Source organism: Tetrao urogallus (assembly GCF_951394365.1).
Source record: "Tetrao urogallus genome assembly, chromosome: 10".
NCBI classification, from domain to species: Eukaryota; Metazoa; Chordata; class Aves; order Galliformes; family Phasianidae; genus Tetrao; species Tetrao urogallus.
The window spans coordinates 13986374-14004352 of NC_136823.1; the positions used below are offsets into that span (position 1 = coordinate 13986374).

General features: G+C 45.0%; 1 protein-coding gene across 1 annotated transcript in view; it reads right to left on the reverse strand.

Moving 5' to 3' along the window:
- The window catches only part of ADAMTS9 (ADAM metallopeptidase with thrombospondin type 1 motif 9), a gene marked incomplete at both ends in the record, with an annotated part of 62353 nt that overhangs the window by 13333 nt on the left and 31041 nt on the right, over window positions 1-17979 (reverse strand). The window contains 9 exon segments of the mRNA XM_079540335.1: window positions 2183-2350; window positions 12470-12646; window positions 13252-13413; window positions 14042-14326; window positions 14514-14681; window positions 14817-14921; window positions 15562-15681; window positions 16477-16641; window positions 17618-17782. Of these exon segments, the coding sequence (XP_079396461.1) occupies window positions 2183-2350; window positions 12470-12646; window positions 13252-13413; window positions 14042-14326; window positions 14514-14681; window positions 14817-14921; window positions 15562-15681; window positions 16477-16641; window positions 17618-17782 (1515 nt within the window).

Below are 17979 nucleotides of genomic sequence, written 5' to 3' on the forward strand. Positions count from 1 at the left end.
TTTGTAAATGAATTGCTTTTCTTATCCCTATTATACTGTGGGCACATTTCTGCCTGCTTCCAGGCACAGCAGGAACAGCCCGAATTTCTCTCTCTCAGACATCTTCAAGTTATTATCTGCACTACAATGCTTCTAACAGCTTGTTTTTTCTTTCAGACAGCATTTCCTACTGTTGTGACTGCACACTGTAACCCGTTTGGCAGTACTTAATTTCCTCCTGATGTGAATGCTTTCTTGCTAGGTCTTAAGGGATATTATATAGACAGAAGAGAAAGGATGTGTATTTCTGAAAGAAAGCATTAAAAATCAAAAGGCATTCATTTAAATCACGGCTCTTACCAAATTACTCTTTGCTGAATTAACAATTAATATGTGCATCCTTATTGATCCATTAGGAACTTAGAAAACGAGTTTTTAGCCCATTATTGAAAAGTCAGGGTGAAGCTTTTCCTTACACCTTTTTCTAGGGGGATAACTGCTGCCCAGAGAGCATCTTAAACAAGTTTCAACCCCAAATACTGGTCAGCAGCTTCTGCCTGTCCTGGGAACATACAGCTGTGGGCTGCTCAACCCTAGGAGCTGGTGGCTTGAAGCTATTCAGGCTGAGGGAGACAGAGGTGTGATGCCCTAGGGGCTGCCAGCAGCCTCTTCATCCTTTCTATGCAGTCTGTGCACTTTCCTCCTGAGGTTTATCACCAAGCTGCTGAGCAGCAGCTCAGATGTGGAGAAGCTGTGCCTTGTAAAAACACAAGATATGACTGCAGCCTGTAGCTAGAAGGTGTAAATATCAGACTGAGGGAGAAACGTTGGTGAAAAGTAAATGGCCATAATTGATAGCAATTACAAGATCCAAACACATCTGACATTTCACTGCAAACACAAACACACTTAGATCTTGGAGAAGAAGCCTTTTTCTTTTTTTTTTTTTTTCCCCCGGTTATTACAGATACTAGAAATGCTTTGCTGTAGGACAGCAGATTTGTAACATAGAGAGGAACTGCCCCGGCCTCTGAATGCAGAACACCCAGAAGAGCGGAGCGCTGCTGCTTGCTGCTCATGGCATCCCAGTGTTCCCTAATTGCCCAGCCACAGGAGATACTGCAGGCCATAAATCACCTCCTTACTTTCTCCCCTTGCATAAAATTAACTCCAATCACGTTGGAATTTTAGAGCACTTACTTACTTTTATCAATTATTATGAGTGCATTTTAAAGCAATCGACAGAGCATTGCGTTATTATGCTTACAATTATTAGCTGTAAGAAGAACTGCTTTCAGCAGCACTCACTTTAAATGAGGTGCAAATGGGAAATGACAAGCGCATTTAATGGCCTTTTATTTTCCATCCTAACGCTGCCTTGTGTGCCCAGGTGTGTTAATGGTTTATCTGGTAGGCAACTTGCATGCAGTGAGAATTGGTGTTTTGCAAGACAGACCGCGAGAGAACGCGATGCTTTTACAAGGTAACAGTTCATTTAGTCGGGGCCTTTCAATAATTCTGCACACTAATGAGGTAGATAGAGAACTGAAGTTCAGAGCTAAAAATGCCGTTGCGGTTGGACTCAAGGTGAAAACAAAAACGTTCTTTTCAGGAGAACAAGGGTTCAAGGTATGCTCTCAGCAAACAAGATGCTTAAGAGCTCCATGTGCTTTCCCACACCAGCAGCCTCTGCTCTACCTAACCAGTGTGTGACGTTTTAATGAAGCAAAGTGAAACGATGATGATATTAAGAAACAGAAGGTAGCGAAAAGCATTTTTAATGAGCAGCTCTGATTCTTCATCAGGCTTCCGCAGGAGGCTGATAGTAAAATTAATTTCAGATTTCTCAAAACTAAAGCAGATTTTGCTTGTGATCTGACAAATTTAAATAACATCAACATTAAAAACACGAATAAATAATGTTTTTTCATAATATTACACACTAACAGCTTTCCTAGCAGAAGCTTAACGTATACAAGGAATTTGCTCTCAGTTAGACACCAAAAGCAAGCTGCTGTGTACAAATCAGTGCTGCTCCACTGCTGCCCACGGAGTTAACATAGTTATACACCACCTGAAGAGCTGGCTCAAGCCTTAACCCTTGCAAAGAGGACAGAAGTGATGGGAAAACCATGTTGGCTTCTGGCCGGTTTGATAGAAGAGGAATATCAAAGTGTGCAAAAGGGTATACAACAAGTCTCACCTGTCCCCAATCTCCTGATTTCCACTTCGGACATCTGCCCCCTCTGCATTTCTTTTGCACATTGGGCTTAACAAGGTGCTTGCAATAATCTTCTTCTACATGCCTCCCTTCCTTTGTCAAACAGTACACAGTGCGGTGCCTTTGGCCCCTTCCGCAGGAGACAGAACACTGTAAATATAAAGTAACAACAAATCAGCTCTGGTGCAGGGCGACCTATGTGGTTCAGCAAGGGCCATGGCTATGTTTTATTTCAGCTGGACCAAGAAGAACGTTTCCATTTACCTTGGTACAATGGGAGGTCAAAAATTGCTATATGAAGGGGGTAAAGTGTGATATGCACCTTGACAGAGGGAAGTAACTGCACAGAGGACCAGGCAGAGGGGCAAAAAACACAGTTTTTCCATGTCCTCAGTAGTAAAGCTGCTGTTTGTTTTACTTTACACCAGCATAGGCTGATTGTTTTTTATTTTTATTTTTTAATAAAACAAAGGCAGAAAACCAGGACACGCTCATCCTTAAGATTTATGCATTTTGAAAGCAACCCAGAAGAAGGCAGAGCTGGAGGAATGAAAGCAAAAAGCAAAGCAGCAGGTATGTTAGCTGCAAGCTTTGTAGTGAGGCAACGCATTTCAACCTCCCTCTGCAGGTTCACTGAACTTTTTCAAATGTGACCGCTTCTGGCATGCAAACCCCAAGCAACTTCACTTTGATTTCAGATTAGTCTCCTCCAAAAGATTTAGGAATCAAAGGGGTCTGGAATCACGACAAGAATTTAATATGACAGTTTCTTGTAGAACAAGCCTCTTACTCAGCATGATGCACCCAGAAACTCAGTTTCAATTTCTTCATTACACGTTATGCAACTCATTACATGCTGTATCACAGGCAGCCTGAGCGCAAACACACGGATCCATCTTTCAATATAAAACATTCTGCTTTCTTGTCAAAGAGGAGCAACCATGCAGAGATCAGCTTTCTTCCTTCTTTTTGGAGCTGCTCCATCACTGTATTTGCTAAGAAATAAATTACAGCCCAAACTCTTCCCAGCCTGTGAATACTTTTGAAACTTAACACACTACAGAGATAACATGTGTAGCGGTTCTGGAAGATCCATTAGAGCAGAAATTGGCACTTGCATTGACAACTGTGATCATTTTAAATTACAGCACTGCTTCCAAATCATTCAGCCCCTATTTTGTTTAGAGGTATATGGAAAAACAAGAGAGCAGAAAGCCTGCTCTGAAACGAAAAAGTTCAGGCAGACATGGCAAGAAAGAGGTATAACTCATAAGATCAGCTGCTGTTACTTAAAAGCTTGCATAAGCAATGCTCTGAAAAAGGCTGTTTTCCTGTTGTAAGGCCACTAAGAGGTAGCCAAGGTAGCCAACATCCCTCAAGTTCAATGGGATTTCAGGGCCATTCAAGAGGTCAACACAGATCTGGCCACTGACTCGTGTGCTGTGCTGGTATAGATGGCATAGGGAAACCCAGAGCCACTCCGCTTTTGAAGGTGAGGGGACAGCTGTTGAGGTCCCTTTTCCTGCTGGAAACACTGATTGCTGCTCTCCACCTGCACAAACAACAGGTTCGTGGAGCATTCCCAAACATCAGTGTGCCCCTAACAGCAGGAAGCTGGGAGCTGCTCTTCACCAAGACCAACACCCAATCTTACATTGGAAAACAGAGGATATGCAGTCCCTTGTTCCCAAATGAGACTTCCACAAGTTACTGAGATTCATAAACTTCACTTTTTCCTCTTCAGTATCAACGGGAAGAAAGATTGAGTTAATGTTATCTTAATTCTGTAAGCCTTCAAATTTCATCCTAAGTTCATTTTTTCATTCTTTCAACATCTCTCTACAGGCAGCGAACATCGGCAGCGCAAAAGGAAACATCAACTCCTACCAAACCCACTTATCAACTTCTATCATGTCTACCATGAAGCTGGTTGACAGACACTAGGTCTTGCAAATATGGTACCATTTCCAAAATTGCCATCCCCCTTCTACAAATCACTTGAATTTGGTAAGGAGCCAGACTGTGACATTTATCTTGGCATCCCACGCCAAGATGTGGCAGGTCTACATGCACTTTTTGGCGCACCTAGAGATGGAGGCATAATTAGACTAATTCTGTTAATACTGAAATGTAATTACCGAGATGCTGGAATTAATCATTTTGATGTCTGCCTTTAATATATATTACAGTGAGGCAGCTGCGCGTTTGGTTTCATGCACATGTGAGTTATGATCTCATTTGCACTGACAGAAAAGAGAGGTTGGATAACCTGATGTAAGCAAGTATTAGAGACTGAAAATTCCTTTGCAAAGAGCCTGCTTCTTAACTGCCTTCTAATTCTTCTCAGGTAATTCCAACTTTTACTTGGCACGTAAAATTTAAGCATATGTGAGCCATATGCACAGAACAACTCAATAGCACACTTATCTCAGTGCCGCGTGATCGAAGGCAGAGGTACATCTCCTTGCTGCAGGCATCCCTTAGCCCTGACCCCAAGAAACTTTGCATTTCATTAGCAGGGTTCTTTCATCGCTGGAAACGCTGCCACCCGCTCACAACGTCCATCAATAACAATGCTGCAGTGAGGTAAGCTTTGACCTTGCTTTCTTTAAAGGTTTGAAAAGCACAGACAAAAAACACTCCGCAGAGTCCTTTCTCTCTTTCTCTCTTCCTTCCTTCCTTCCTTTCTTCCTTCCTTTCCTTTCCCCCCACTCAGTAAAAAATACTTCAAAGTTCCAGAGGGCGGATGGGGGTCTCTCTGTGAAGTAGCAGCTTCATCGCAGGCTCTTTGAAGTCAACAGAAAGACTTGCACTGGTAGACTTGTCTCCAGATGCAGCCCTGAAGGTGCAACCAAGGTACTGTATTGCCTTTTCCACTGACCAGCTCCCTAGAATTGAAGATCACGTGCACTTGGGCATGCCCATGATCAACCTGTCCCTGCCAAAGCGTTTGGAAACGTGACTGCTGAAAAGCTGTTTCCAGCCTGTGGCAGAGGCATGGCAACAAACGTCAGCATCCCTGGTTGGACAGCCATGCTGGTGGTGGGAAAACAGCAGATGGTGTTGTTTCTTAAAACAGACAGCAGCAAACAAAAACCCCAACCAGCCAACCAAAAAAACCAGAAATATTGTGGTACATAAATTAATAGAGAAGCAATATTTCAAAAAATAAGCCACAGCCCTTATGCTATAGGCACTGTAAACCTTCCTCTTGTTATCATCATCATCTCCTAAAACCACTGCAGTCACACCTGGTGCTTCACAAAGAAAATCAGAATGAAAGGACCTTCCTAACAGCATTAGGATCAAAGTGCTTGAACACAAATTTAAGGGAATTATGTTTATTGCATGATTAGTTTTGTGAATATGCCAAGAGCCATGGATTGGCATGCTGCTGATTTTTCCAAATAAATATACCATCCAGCTTAAATAAACGCAACAAAAAGATTTTAAATGAAAACAAGAAAAATATTTCCATATCAACTGATTCTAGAAAGATCAGGACGTGATGCTCAACAGCAGTGAAAGGAAACAAGCAGTACAGAGCTGCCAAAATGCCAAAAAATGATGGAGCAGCTCTGCTTTCATTACCTTTGAGCACTGCTAAACAGGGGGCAGAAAAGTCAACCGGTGGCAAGATTCTGGGTAAGTTCTCCACCAAGAAGGAGGAAGTTTCAGAAAATGCTGTCAGACCACTTTCCCTCGCATCGGCGATTTGGGAGGTATTTGAGGTAACGAATGCAAGATGTGGTGATCGCCCAACGAATTCCCCCAGATAGGTATGCTCAGATAGCTTGGGAAGGGCAGCGGAGGGGGCTGGGAAGAATTAACCTAAAAATGTCTTTATCAGATTGTGCCAGGAGCAACTTTTCAGAGGAAATTAAAATCAATCCCTGTAGGTTTAGATTTCCACACGTTAAGGATTATACGGAAAGTAAGTGCTCCTAAGTAAGCCCTCCTTCATCCTTTCAAACAATCTGAGTTGAATCGTGTGCTGGATGAAATAAAACAGAAAAACGACAGTCCTACAACAGTCCTACACACTCACATCCCCTCTGCATTAGGAGCTGTGCTTCTGGGTATCAGCAAACCTTCCTCTGCCAGGAGAGTCCCCATAGGCACTCCCACAGGGACACTTCAGCATCGCCTTAGTGCACACCAGCACATACTGCAACTTACACCACAAACTCTGATGCAGCCCTATGACATCTGTACATCTGAATTCCCTTCAGCACAAAGTGCACCGGAACACATACCACCACAACAAGCCTAAACAGCACCTTATCCCTTCTTCCACATTGCTGTTACATCCCTTACAAAGACTTCACCAGGTGCAGCAATCAGCAGGGCCATGAACACAGATCCTGCCCGAAAAGCTACATCCCTGCTCCAAGCTACATAACCTGAACAGCAAATGAAAAACCACCAAATAGTGATGGCAGGACCCTCCAATGAGGGATGCGATGAGGGATCTTTTTTGCCCTCAAATGAGGAGGAAATGTGCCAGTTACTCAAGGAAGCTGGTATAGTGGGATGTGGAAAGGGCTGATTGGAGTCTATTTTCCATGCTGTGGCACTTTTCAGAAGGTAGCAATTGAAGCAGCACGCAGCTGAGGCTGACACCTCGGTTCTTTAGTTGTGTGATAATGTCACTTACAAGCCTCATTCAAGAAAAGAATTTCTTCATGTTGGATGGATGGAAGCACAAAATAGAGAGTTCACACTGGGCACATGCAGGAGCAAGGGGCTGCTTCTTGCTCTCCAGCTTTATGAAGGAAAATCTCTGCTTGATGCACCAGTGATCAAACACTGTGTCAGACTGCACACAGTCCCTGGGCATCAGACAGACTTTCATGCATGCTCACCTCTGTGAGCTAGGAAAAATTAAAACATGAACAGAACATCAAGTGCCTTTGGAGCAAGATTAACTACACTGTTTTTCCTTAACGACTGTACTAATGAGACACCATGAAAGTCAGACATACATAAAACACCACTGTGCTTCGTATCCCTCATCATTTCACATTCTTGTTTCTAGATGCTACAATCCCATGGATTCCAGCAATAGCAATTACTGCATTTGGGGTTATACAGCAGGAACCTGGAACACGGGAAAAAAATCCATGCAGACCCCTCAAGGCACAGCACAGGGACCTGCTGAACCTCACAGCTCATTTCTGTATGCACTGCTTATTTCTCCCATGTCTGTGAGCACGGTCTGCAGACTTGGGGCCAACTGTGACACGCAGATCAAAGCCACTCCTATTAGAGCAGCGGTCCTTCAGCCTTTTGTGCAAGCTCAGGCCAGCAGTGCGGGGCCTGGAAAATAACCTTCTTGGTGAGAAAATGTATTAGAAGGGAAGTATTAAAGGGAATCATCAGGGAGGCACACAAAACTCAGCCTTCCCCTCTATGGGGTCTCATGGCCCCTGTGCCTGTGGCTGCCATGGAGTATCCCAAAGGAAGCCACTGGCAGAGAGGAGAAAAGCAGATCTCTGACAGTAGGTTAGGGACAGAAGCATGGACTCTGCAACAGCAGAGTTAAGCAGCAGGAAAACAACCTTGCAAAGAACTGATCCAGCAAAGTCCGAGCTTTACTTTAGTGCTTGTATTCCTGCATCAGCACAGCAAAACAGATAGCAGGAGTGTATCTTTGGGGTTTTCCTTATTTAGGGAGAGCAGTAAAAAAAAGACAACTGGTGAGAAGAGGGACCCACGCACAAGGGCTGCAGGGTGGCTGATGAGGCTCTGCCCATCCCAGTGGTTTTAAGGTGGATGAAGCTGACCGCTGGTGTGCTCTGGCTGCATGACACACATAGCAGAGAAAGGCTGGGGAAGGTCTGGTTTGCTTTTTTTAAGACAAAAGCAAAGAGGTCTGCACTGTCAAAGGCTTTTTTTTTTCCTGACTGGGGAACCAAAGCAGACAGCTTTTTGCCTTTTATCAGCACACCAGAATGGCAGTCCCTGGAGTCGGTAGGTCTGCCTGATCCTAAAGAGGAGACAAACAGGAACCCAAGGGAGACAGCAGCTTTGGTGGGCCAGTCTGAATGAACAGTAAACAGCTCCAAGACAGAGACAGCTTCAGACAGATGGCTGAGGATATCCATAGGCTAACGTTCTCATTTTAGTCTGTATCAGCTTTATCAAAGCATCTCTTTCTGCATGTTTTTCCAAAGAAGTGCAAGTCACACAGTGCATCCCTCTGCCTGGTTTATGGGTGCTGGGACCTTATATCCAGCCTTCATCTACTGCTTCAACATTGGTCCTTCCCCCACCCAGGCTGACTTGCTATTTATTTTCTGACAACCTCTGACATACAGACTGGCTGCTGCAGCCCAGAGCCTCAACCAGCATCATCTGAGTGAAAGACAGGAAAAGCAGTATGAATCTCTAAGTGACTGGAGTGTCCACATGCCTCTCACTTCATTTTCAAGGATGGCTTTGTTACTGAAAAAACATGTGTAAGGAATCATACGGCAGCTCAGTAATGCTGCTGTCACAGCAAATTCAGTTTCTGCCGAAGAGAAGAGGAGAACAGCAGAGTTAAACACACTTGCAGCTAAATCTGCCCCTGGTTATCACTTATGCCTTAGCAAGAGTTGACACATTGTCTTCTAAGAATGCTATCAGAACAATGACATGGGGAATACTGCTGCAGAACAGCCCATTTCCAGCAAGCTTCATGGGGAAGACATTTTGTAAACAACTGGTTGAACTTTGCAACAACAACCATTTTTAGGATTAAAATTCCTAGGTACCAGCTTCCTGGCAGGGCTCCTATGGTCCCAAGAGAGATGCTGCCACTCCCCATGTTTCTATGCACAGCCACAGAGCCACTAGTGCCACCAGCTCTCAGCTAATGGCACCGTGCTGCAAACCCAAACAGAATTCACATCAACAGCAAAGGCGTTTGGATGCCATCCAGTTAACATCCTAATTATTTTATGATAAGCTTCCAATTACAGAATCATAGAATTGTAGGAGTTGGAAAGGACCTCTAGAGATCATCGAGTCCAACTCCAATTCTTCACTGTTAGATCAAAAGGCCTTCAAAAAAACACAAATTAATACAAAAACCCAACCGGCCTTTATGCCTGTTTGATAAGGAGCTGGGAAGCACACAGCACAGCTTTCTAGGCACCATGAGCTACACAAAAGCTCAAATTCTTGATACCAAAGAGCGATAAGCACTTGCCAGAGCAGATTACGTTTGAAATGATAATACTTTTTAGGAAAAAAGCCACCTACCCATCGTCCATGTGTTACCATCCCACTGCAGTGGTGTCCCAACAACCCACTCGCCCCTACCAGGGCAAGGTGCTGTCAGATAGAACTGTATTCCCTAATCTGTGTCTGCTTTCTGGCTTGGGAAGACCGACAAGGCCACAACAAGGGAATCTGTCATTACTCTCAAGTGGTAACGGGGCATGGTGCATGTTAGGGTTAACTCTACACCACTGACATTTCACAGCGGCTATTTCAAGGAGCAGATCTGCCCTGAGAGAAGTGGCATGAGGTTTGGGTTTGAAGTGATGGATAACACATCATAAGCATCGCCCTCATTCTGGAGAACATGGCAAGATTTCTTCTCGTTATTCGAGTGCATGGACAGACATCTGTGTTCACATTGCAAGGCGTTCAGAGGAGAAAAAAGACTCTCTCTCCTGGTGACAGTCTCTGCATGTTTTCTGAAATACTATTTTAATAAAAAAAAGAAGTCAAGTCTACCACATGGCTTACAGTTCTGCAGTGTTTGAGTACATGTTCTTAAATCAGCAAGGAAATAGAAGCATCACCTCCTCTGAGCCCTCTTTGAACATACATTAGAACAACACGGCATGCCACCAGTCTCCTCTTTTAAGATTATCATTTCCATACAGAACCTGTTTGTTCATTTAACTATCTCTGTAAAACCTGGATTTAACTAGCCAGATAAAAATCACTTCTTTTCTGCATAAGATTGCAGCGGAATATTGCCTTAAGGACCAAGAGTTGGACCCTTCAAACTCAACTGACTTCCATTCCAACCTGTGTGAAGCCCAGCCAATCAGATGCTTGCGAGAAATTAGTTTAACCAAACTTCACAGTTCGTACACTTTTAACTGTGTTTGTTTAATTATTAAGAATGACAATTTCTGTTGGAGAACAAGCAAGTAAACCATTTCAGAAAAATTAGTAAAGGTTACCAAAACTAAGTGATACGATCTTAATTTAGCAAAAGACTCAAGAAATCATTATACAAATTCATTTATGATTACATTCTACTTGTCTTTAATTTTCACTGTTCAACATTAACATTAAACATTGTAAATGTATGCAATATTTATATAAAATTAAATAACAATATTGGAAAAATAAATACACTTTTACATAAATACATAAATCCATACTGCTGAAAAGTTTCAGCTAATACTATACTCTTGTTTCAAAAGTGACCAAAAAAATATGGTAGTGACACTCCATCCAAAGAGATGAAGTATTACAGCTACAGAATGATGCTTGCAACCGATGACAGAGCTAAGGCAAATTGGGTGATCCCACGCTAACCAAAAAGATTTGGACGTTACTACCTACAGTAGTAGCACGAGGTAGACACACATGTGGAGCATTCTGCAGGAGGGACACGGCGTCCTGTTGACCCCATAGATAGAGACAGCGCAGTCTTTTAAACAGCCTGCCAAGGGCCTTGAATGGAGGCATTCAAGACCCATGCAGGTATGAGATAACTATTAGTAGAGTTAAAGGAATTTCTCTCTGGGTAAGAAACCCAACAACACCAAAACTAAAAAAAAAAAAAAAAAAAAAAAGGAACATAAAGGACTGCACTCTGCATTTTCAACACCAACGAGCAGATGCAGCCCTCCAGACTGCTGCCAAACAGCGAAAAGGCTGAATGCTGAGTGGCACCAAACACAACACAACTCTGTCCACACCTGTGGATCTCGCCAATGTCCCAGCACAGGTGATTGAGATAAAGGCTAACAGCAGTCCTCAGCTGGGAGTGCTGCAGGAAAGCTGCTGCACGGCTGCTAGTTCTGCTGAGCTCACCGCCCTCATTGTAGCACCAGCTATCAGGGTACGAGGGATACATTAGCACCTCGAAGGGGACGTGTCATGTCACTGTCCCTTGTACTGGTGAAGCACCGTAGAAACACTAGTCCAGCAGTTTTATGGCTATTGCATAATGCACTGAGGTATGATACAAATATTGAGAAATGTTACTGAAGGCATCTGCGTTATTAAGAGCATCCACAGAAACTAGCAAGGTTACGTGCTAGCAAGACAGCTTTCCAAACCATGACAATTAAGGAAGTCCAATACATCACAAACAGGCCTCTTTTTTTCCTTATAAAGTGCTTTTGAGTCAAATTCTCTTTTCCTTTTTTTTTTTTTCTTTTCCTTTTTTTTTTTTTTTTTTTTAAAAAAAAAGAAAATCTTGAAAAGCTGTTACAACAACACTAAAGGTCAACATCTCTTTGAAGGCCACTCCAAAAATGGGCAGGTCCGTGGTTTCCAGTGTGCCAGAAGCACCCTGACTGGCACAGGGGCAGAGAAGAGCAAAGAACACTCAGAACACATCCCAGCTCCCAGCTCTGGGCACTCAGCCCTCACAAGCCACTGCAAAAGCATCTCTGTAGCAGATCCTGGCCAACTCCAGAAGCAAAGAGATGCACGCAGACAGCTTACAGCTGCCTTTGCACAGCACATCACACTCATGTTTTGTATGGGTGTAGAGCTGCAGCATGGGTGTGAACACACACAGATTTCTATATCAAAGTGCACGGGGTGGCACACGCACCCACACACACTTGCTGAGCTTGGAATTTGATGAAATTTAGTACGGATTTTCCCATCAGTTTCTTTTTGGCACAGAACATGCGACTTGTAAACCAGTAGGTGCACAGTGCAGTGTTACCATTAAACATCAGTCCAATTTAACTTCAATGCAAAGGTACTGCTTAAAGGCCAGGTTCAAATCCACGTGCAAAGAACTCAGTGAGAACCAAGACTTGTAATGCATGACACTCGCACAGTGTAACAGAACGGACAAAGTTGGCTACTGAGCAGAAAGTGCCTTTCAATTGAAGGACTCGAGTTCCTCTAATGCAAGCCCTTACCAAATCGGTGTTTTTCCAAATACATCATCAATAATCCTCTTAAGTGCAGTTTTAAGACATGAAGCGTTAGCACCTTGGTTTGAAGCACATTAAATCTGTTGTTACGGGACATCCACACAACGGTTCACAAAGAGAAAGCTTACGGCCGTACCGAGCTCCAGGGACCAGCGCTCCAGGCAGCATCTCTAGGACAGTCCTGCACATTGCACTGCTCCCTGTCCGGTGGCTTATCGAGGATTTCACAGCTCAGATCCGTGAACCTTTCTCCATTGGGACGCTGGCACACCACAAGCCGCGTTCTTGTCCCGGCCCCGCATGGCTTTGTGCACTGCAAGTCAGCACAGGGGACAGGAATCAGCACCAGGCTCCTACAGCACTCTAACTCTGAGGCTGCTCCTGCTCCCACCCCTCCCTCTCATCACATCCCTGCAGTGATGTATGATGATGCTTCTCTCTCCCAAAGCCATTTGTGCTGCTCTGTGATGACACTGCCGGGCCCAGTGGGGTGCCAGAGGTTACGTCTCTAATTGCTTATTGCTTCTCTCGGATGAATTTGCAGAAGGGAGTCAGTAGTGGTTTAATTACAAAGAAAGCTTTCAGTTAAACTAGACATATCTTTAAAAAAAAAAAAAAAAAAAAAAAAAATCTCTATTTCTTTAGATTTTGCTTTTGTCTGGAAACAAATCGACAAATGGAATAAAAAACAATGCCAAGCAGTTGCTGGGGTTCACCCATTTATCAGAGGCTGCCATTCACACACTGATAATTCTCATTTCTAACCGTTACTTCCCCCTTCTTCTCCCATTTTTCAGCCACCCACTAACACCACCCTTCCCCCCTTATACTTACAATTTTATGTATAAAGAACCTATCACCTCATTGAGAAACATCCTTCGGAACCATTCTGATGGAACAGACAGATGGTGTGCTCACCTCTCCCCAGTTGCCATAAGCCCACTGAGGACAGGGGCCGGACTCGCATGATCTCTGCTCCATAGGTTTGCTTTTCTCATCGCAGTTATTTGCAGTGTATCCATTTTCATCCTGGCACACCACGACGCGTCGCTGGAACCCCCCTGCACACGTGCTGGAGCACTGCAAGACACAATTGCCCACAGCCTCTTTGAGCCTAGGAGTAATTGTGCATTCCCAGCTCTTTCCCAGAGTGCTGCACCGTGGGAATGCACGGTGAGAAATTTAATACAGCTAACAGGCTTTATTAACTTCAAACCTCTGCTCTTGCTAATAGCAGTGCAATGACTTAGGTGCTGACTAGGCAAAGAAAATAAACATGAGCCTAGTTTTGAGCAGGTGAGTAATCCCTGCTACCTTTAGCACAGTGTTTAACACCACATTTGTGCTTAATTCCCTTTAGGGACTTGCACGATAAAGTGTTTCAAACCGGCTGGGGGGGGTGAGGAGCTGGCATCAAGGTTCTGCTCTGGCAGCAGTTCTGCAAAGCTGTAAATGCCCCAGGAGGCAGCCAAGAAGCAGAGGCTGGCCTTTGGCATGTGGAAAACAGTGCTATCTGCAGGCAGATGCACGGTGCAAAGGGATGAGAGGCAATGCCCACAGCCTACTGCAGCACCTGGGGAAGTGAGGAGGGAGCAGAAAGCAGGAGCAAGGGTCTCTCTCTTTCCTGTGTAGTAATATTTAAAAAAGAAAAATGTTTGAATTAACCTAGAAAAAACCAAACAGAAATAAGAAAAATCAGTGCACTCACAGCACCCCAGGGACCAATTCTCCACTGATTGCCTCCTGGTATATGTGCACGGTTTCGGTTGGGGCTGCCTCCAGGGTGCAGCTTGAGGCGATGGTCCGGATAGAGGAAGGGGTGGATGGGCCTGCCATAATCGTGGCTGTTTGGATGACAAGGAGACATGGAGCAGTCCTGCTCGGTGGCAGGGAGGTCATCTGGGTCGCACTCGCTCCTGTCCACCAGCTGGTCACTGTAATCGATGCAGATCACTTGTCGCGTTGCCTTACCTTGACCACAAGTCACCGAGCACTGCGTAACAGTGGGAAAAGGAGACACGGTCACATTTCCAGCTTCATTCACCAGACCAACAACTACTGCTAATAAAACACTGCTCAAAACCATCATCTTCCCACTTATAAAGGCACCAGATTAATGCAGTAAGTCTCCAGCAGCGACGCCTACAAGGCTTTCCTGCAAGATGCACTGTGATGCTTACAGAGCTCCACTCCAAGGCCTTCCACTGCCCGCAGGGTGTCACGGTGCACACTTCTGTGGCCGAGGGCTTTGGAAGGTGGAAACAAGCAGACTCATCGGCCACTGAGCCCTGCTCATCCCGACAGCTGACGTATCGCATCCGTGTCCCCTTCCCACATGTCGCAGAGCACTAGGGAAGAGCAACAAGCACTGAGCTAGAAAACTTTCCTATTATATACTAGAACAAAAAGCTGAGCAAATGCACTCATAAACATCACACCATCTACTGTAAAATAATCCTGAAAGCATTACGACATGTGCTTACCGGTGTCCAGGATCCAAATCTCCACTGCGTCCTGTGAACGCCTGATACAGATCTCTTGGCTTCAGGACTATTTGGATGGGGAGGACATGCTGCAATTTCGCAGTCCTGCATGTGAGATCCATGAGGGAAAAGAGGGAAATAAAGCAAGTGATGAAAGATTTGCAGATGTTTCAATTAAACCACCCCCTCTTCAATGCAAACATTAACAGTACGCAATCTCTCAAGAATGTGACCTGCATGTTTGTGTGCTGGCAGGCTTTCTTCTTGCATGCTCTTGCTGCATCAGCAAGATTTGGTATCAGTTCCCTCCTATGGGCAGAACTCCAATGGACTTAGACTTATTGGGAACATTAAAACTGGGGTTCTCATAGCCAATGTTTCTGCACTGAAACAGAGTGTGACAGAAATAACAGCCATACAACAAGAGCTGCCCCAGCCCAGCAGGGATACTCACCCACACCCTTCCCTCACTGCCAGAGTGACGTCCCATATGGGCCACTGAGCAGCTAAGCTACAACTCAGCAATACTAGACACAGGGTCAACCACTGTCATTCTTTCAGGCTAGGACAGGGCAATGATTTACACCCCTGAGTGAGTACCTGGCCTGTTGGTCCCCAAAAGAGCTGAGGAAAGCATTGATCCCTTAGCAGCAAGGACAGTAAGCTAAGAGGAAAGGTCCCACACTGTTACCAGTAACAGGGGAGAATGAGAACCTAAGGTGGAGAGGGGAACAGCAGGATTCACCTGGGTGTCTGTTGGCTTGGTTGCGGCATTGCATTCATTATCGTGCACCACTGACATGTAGGTGCCCACGACACACTTCACTGCTCTCATCTGGTAGCCTTGGCCACAGGTCACCGTGCACTGAGAGAGGGCAGATGGAAGAAAGAAGTGCTGGGTCTGAGTGTTCGCTTCAGTTAGAGAGAATTAATCAGCCCAGCCTACGTCCAGGCACGAAGCACGAGCAACATTATAAAACCCAGCTTCCCTTCTGCTTTCTTTCCACTTCACACATTTCCAGCTTTAAATTAGGTCAAAGTTTTAATTCACAGAGCCCATCAGAGCCTCGCACGCTTCACTTACTGTCCTCAGGAATGAAGGTGTGAGCATTTCAATGATTTACACACAGTAAATCACAGCCTGGGAGAAGCTACACCACATTCTCCTTTAAAACCAGTTGCTCAGCACTGCAGTAGCAGAAGCACTAAGGGATATTTTTTGCCCATGGGCAATTACTCTGGCTAGGACGACTCGCCTGGCCCTACTGCTGATTTTTATTTTTAAGAACTAACAGCTTTGTGGAAAATAAGATGCCAGAACTCTGCGGGAGAAATGAGCAACTCTCATTTTAACAGTGAAAAACACCACCACCATCCCCCCCTCCCACCCTGAGATGGAAAACATTGAAAGCAACAATTGCTACTGAGTGGCAGCAGCTTTTTTTTTTTTTTTCCTCAGTGAAAATTAGGCCACATATTTGTGTGCCTAAATATGGAGTTAGGAACGTAACCTTGGCAATCGTTTTTTGACAATCACAGCCGATTTAGTATGCCACATTAAATTTAGCACAAAGGGCAGGTGCTGTTCCTGCTGCCCATAGGCTGCACCCAAGCCAACCAATTCACAAACACATTGCTGGGATGAAACTGGCTTCCATACCTGGCCCCAGGGCCCCACTTGCCACGCTGCACACTCCTGCTGCTGGCACATCTGCATCGACTCCGGCTTCGTTTCGGGGTCACAAAACCTGTCGTTCAGCCGATCTTCCCCAAATTGGCACCAGGTCTGGCGATGCTTGTGCCCCTTCCCACAAGTGACCAGGCACTGCCAGGGGGAAAGCACAGAATCACTGAGTTGGAAGGGATCCTTAAAGGTTATCTAGTTCAACTCTGCTGCAATGAACCAGGATAGCTACAGTCTGATCAGGTTGATCAGCACACCTGGTCCAGCCTAACCTAGAATGTATCCAGGGATGGGGCTTCCAACACCTCTCTGATCAAGGCACAAGCTCTTTGCAGCTCCTGCCCCAAATCTTGATAACAGACCCAAGATCTTGGCTTAAATGCTGCTAGTGAGGCAACTAGGCCAACACACCTGGTATAATGTGGCCTCGTGGCTATTTTCATTATTATTATTATTATTCCAAACAATAGTTCTTCCAGTATGCCAACAGCCATAGGGAAAAGTGCAGCAAACGTGAGTGCCAAGTAGCATGGCCAGAAAGAGAAAAGGGAGAGCCAAGCTTACTACCATCCCAAGGCAGATATGGCCTGGTTCTAGAATTGGCTGTATCCTCCAGCAGCCCCTGACAACTGTGAGATGCAGGGAAAACTGCAGCACTGCTCTCTGGGAGAATGCACTGAGGTGCCAGAGGCTCACACTCCAAGCACACATGATAAAGGGCTGCAATCACCCCATCCAGCATCCTATCTGCTGCCATGGATGGCAGACACATTCTGCAGAGAACAACAGTCAGTTAACAGCCCTTGTTTCCATTTATTTTCTTCCATTATTTTCTAAAACAATGTGATTCACAAAAACAAGCTGTTTGGACGCAAAAGTGACAAGCAGATTTTGGAGACTATTTCCTCCATCCCAGTTGCCGTTGGGATCAGCCTGCTAAGATGAGGTTCTGTTGCATTAAGAAGGGCACCAGTTTGAGTGGAAGAGGTAATGGTAATAAACAACAAGGTGAGGGCTGAGCATGGAAAAAACTGGGGAGAACTGACGGGGGGGATCAGAAAGAACACAGCGCAATAGGAACAGCAGCAGGAGAAGGGATATCCCTGCCAGCCCTTACCTCAGACCAGTCTCCAGTTTTCCACTGGGGGCACAGGAACTCACTGCAGCGCTGCACTGTCAGCTTCTCCTGCTGGCTGCACTTGCTGTCATCCAGCACGTCATTATAGGTGCTCACACACATGGCCCGCCGTCGCCGCGTGCCCCCACCGCAGCTCTTGGAGCACTGCAAAGAGCAGACACTAAGCACGCGTGTTCTGTGAGCCCATATATCTCCTTCCTCCTTACAGGTGAAGAGACTGCAGGAAACCTCCAGCAGAACAATTTGTACTCTAAGTAACAGGCTATTACTTTATATATTCCTTTAAAAATCCAATCTCGCTAACCTTAATAAAAATCTCGCAGCAATGGGTTTCACAATTC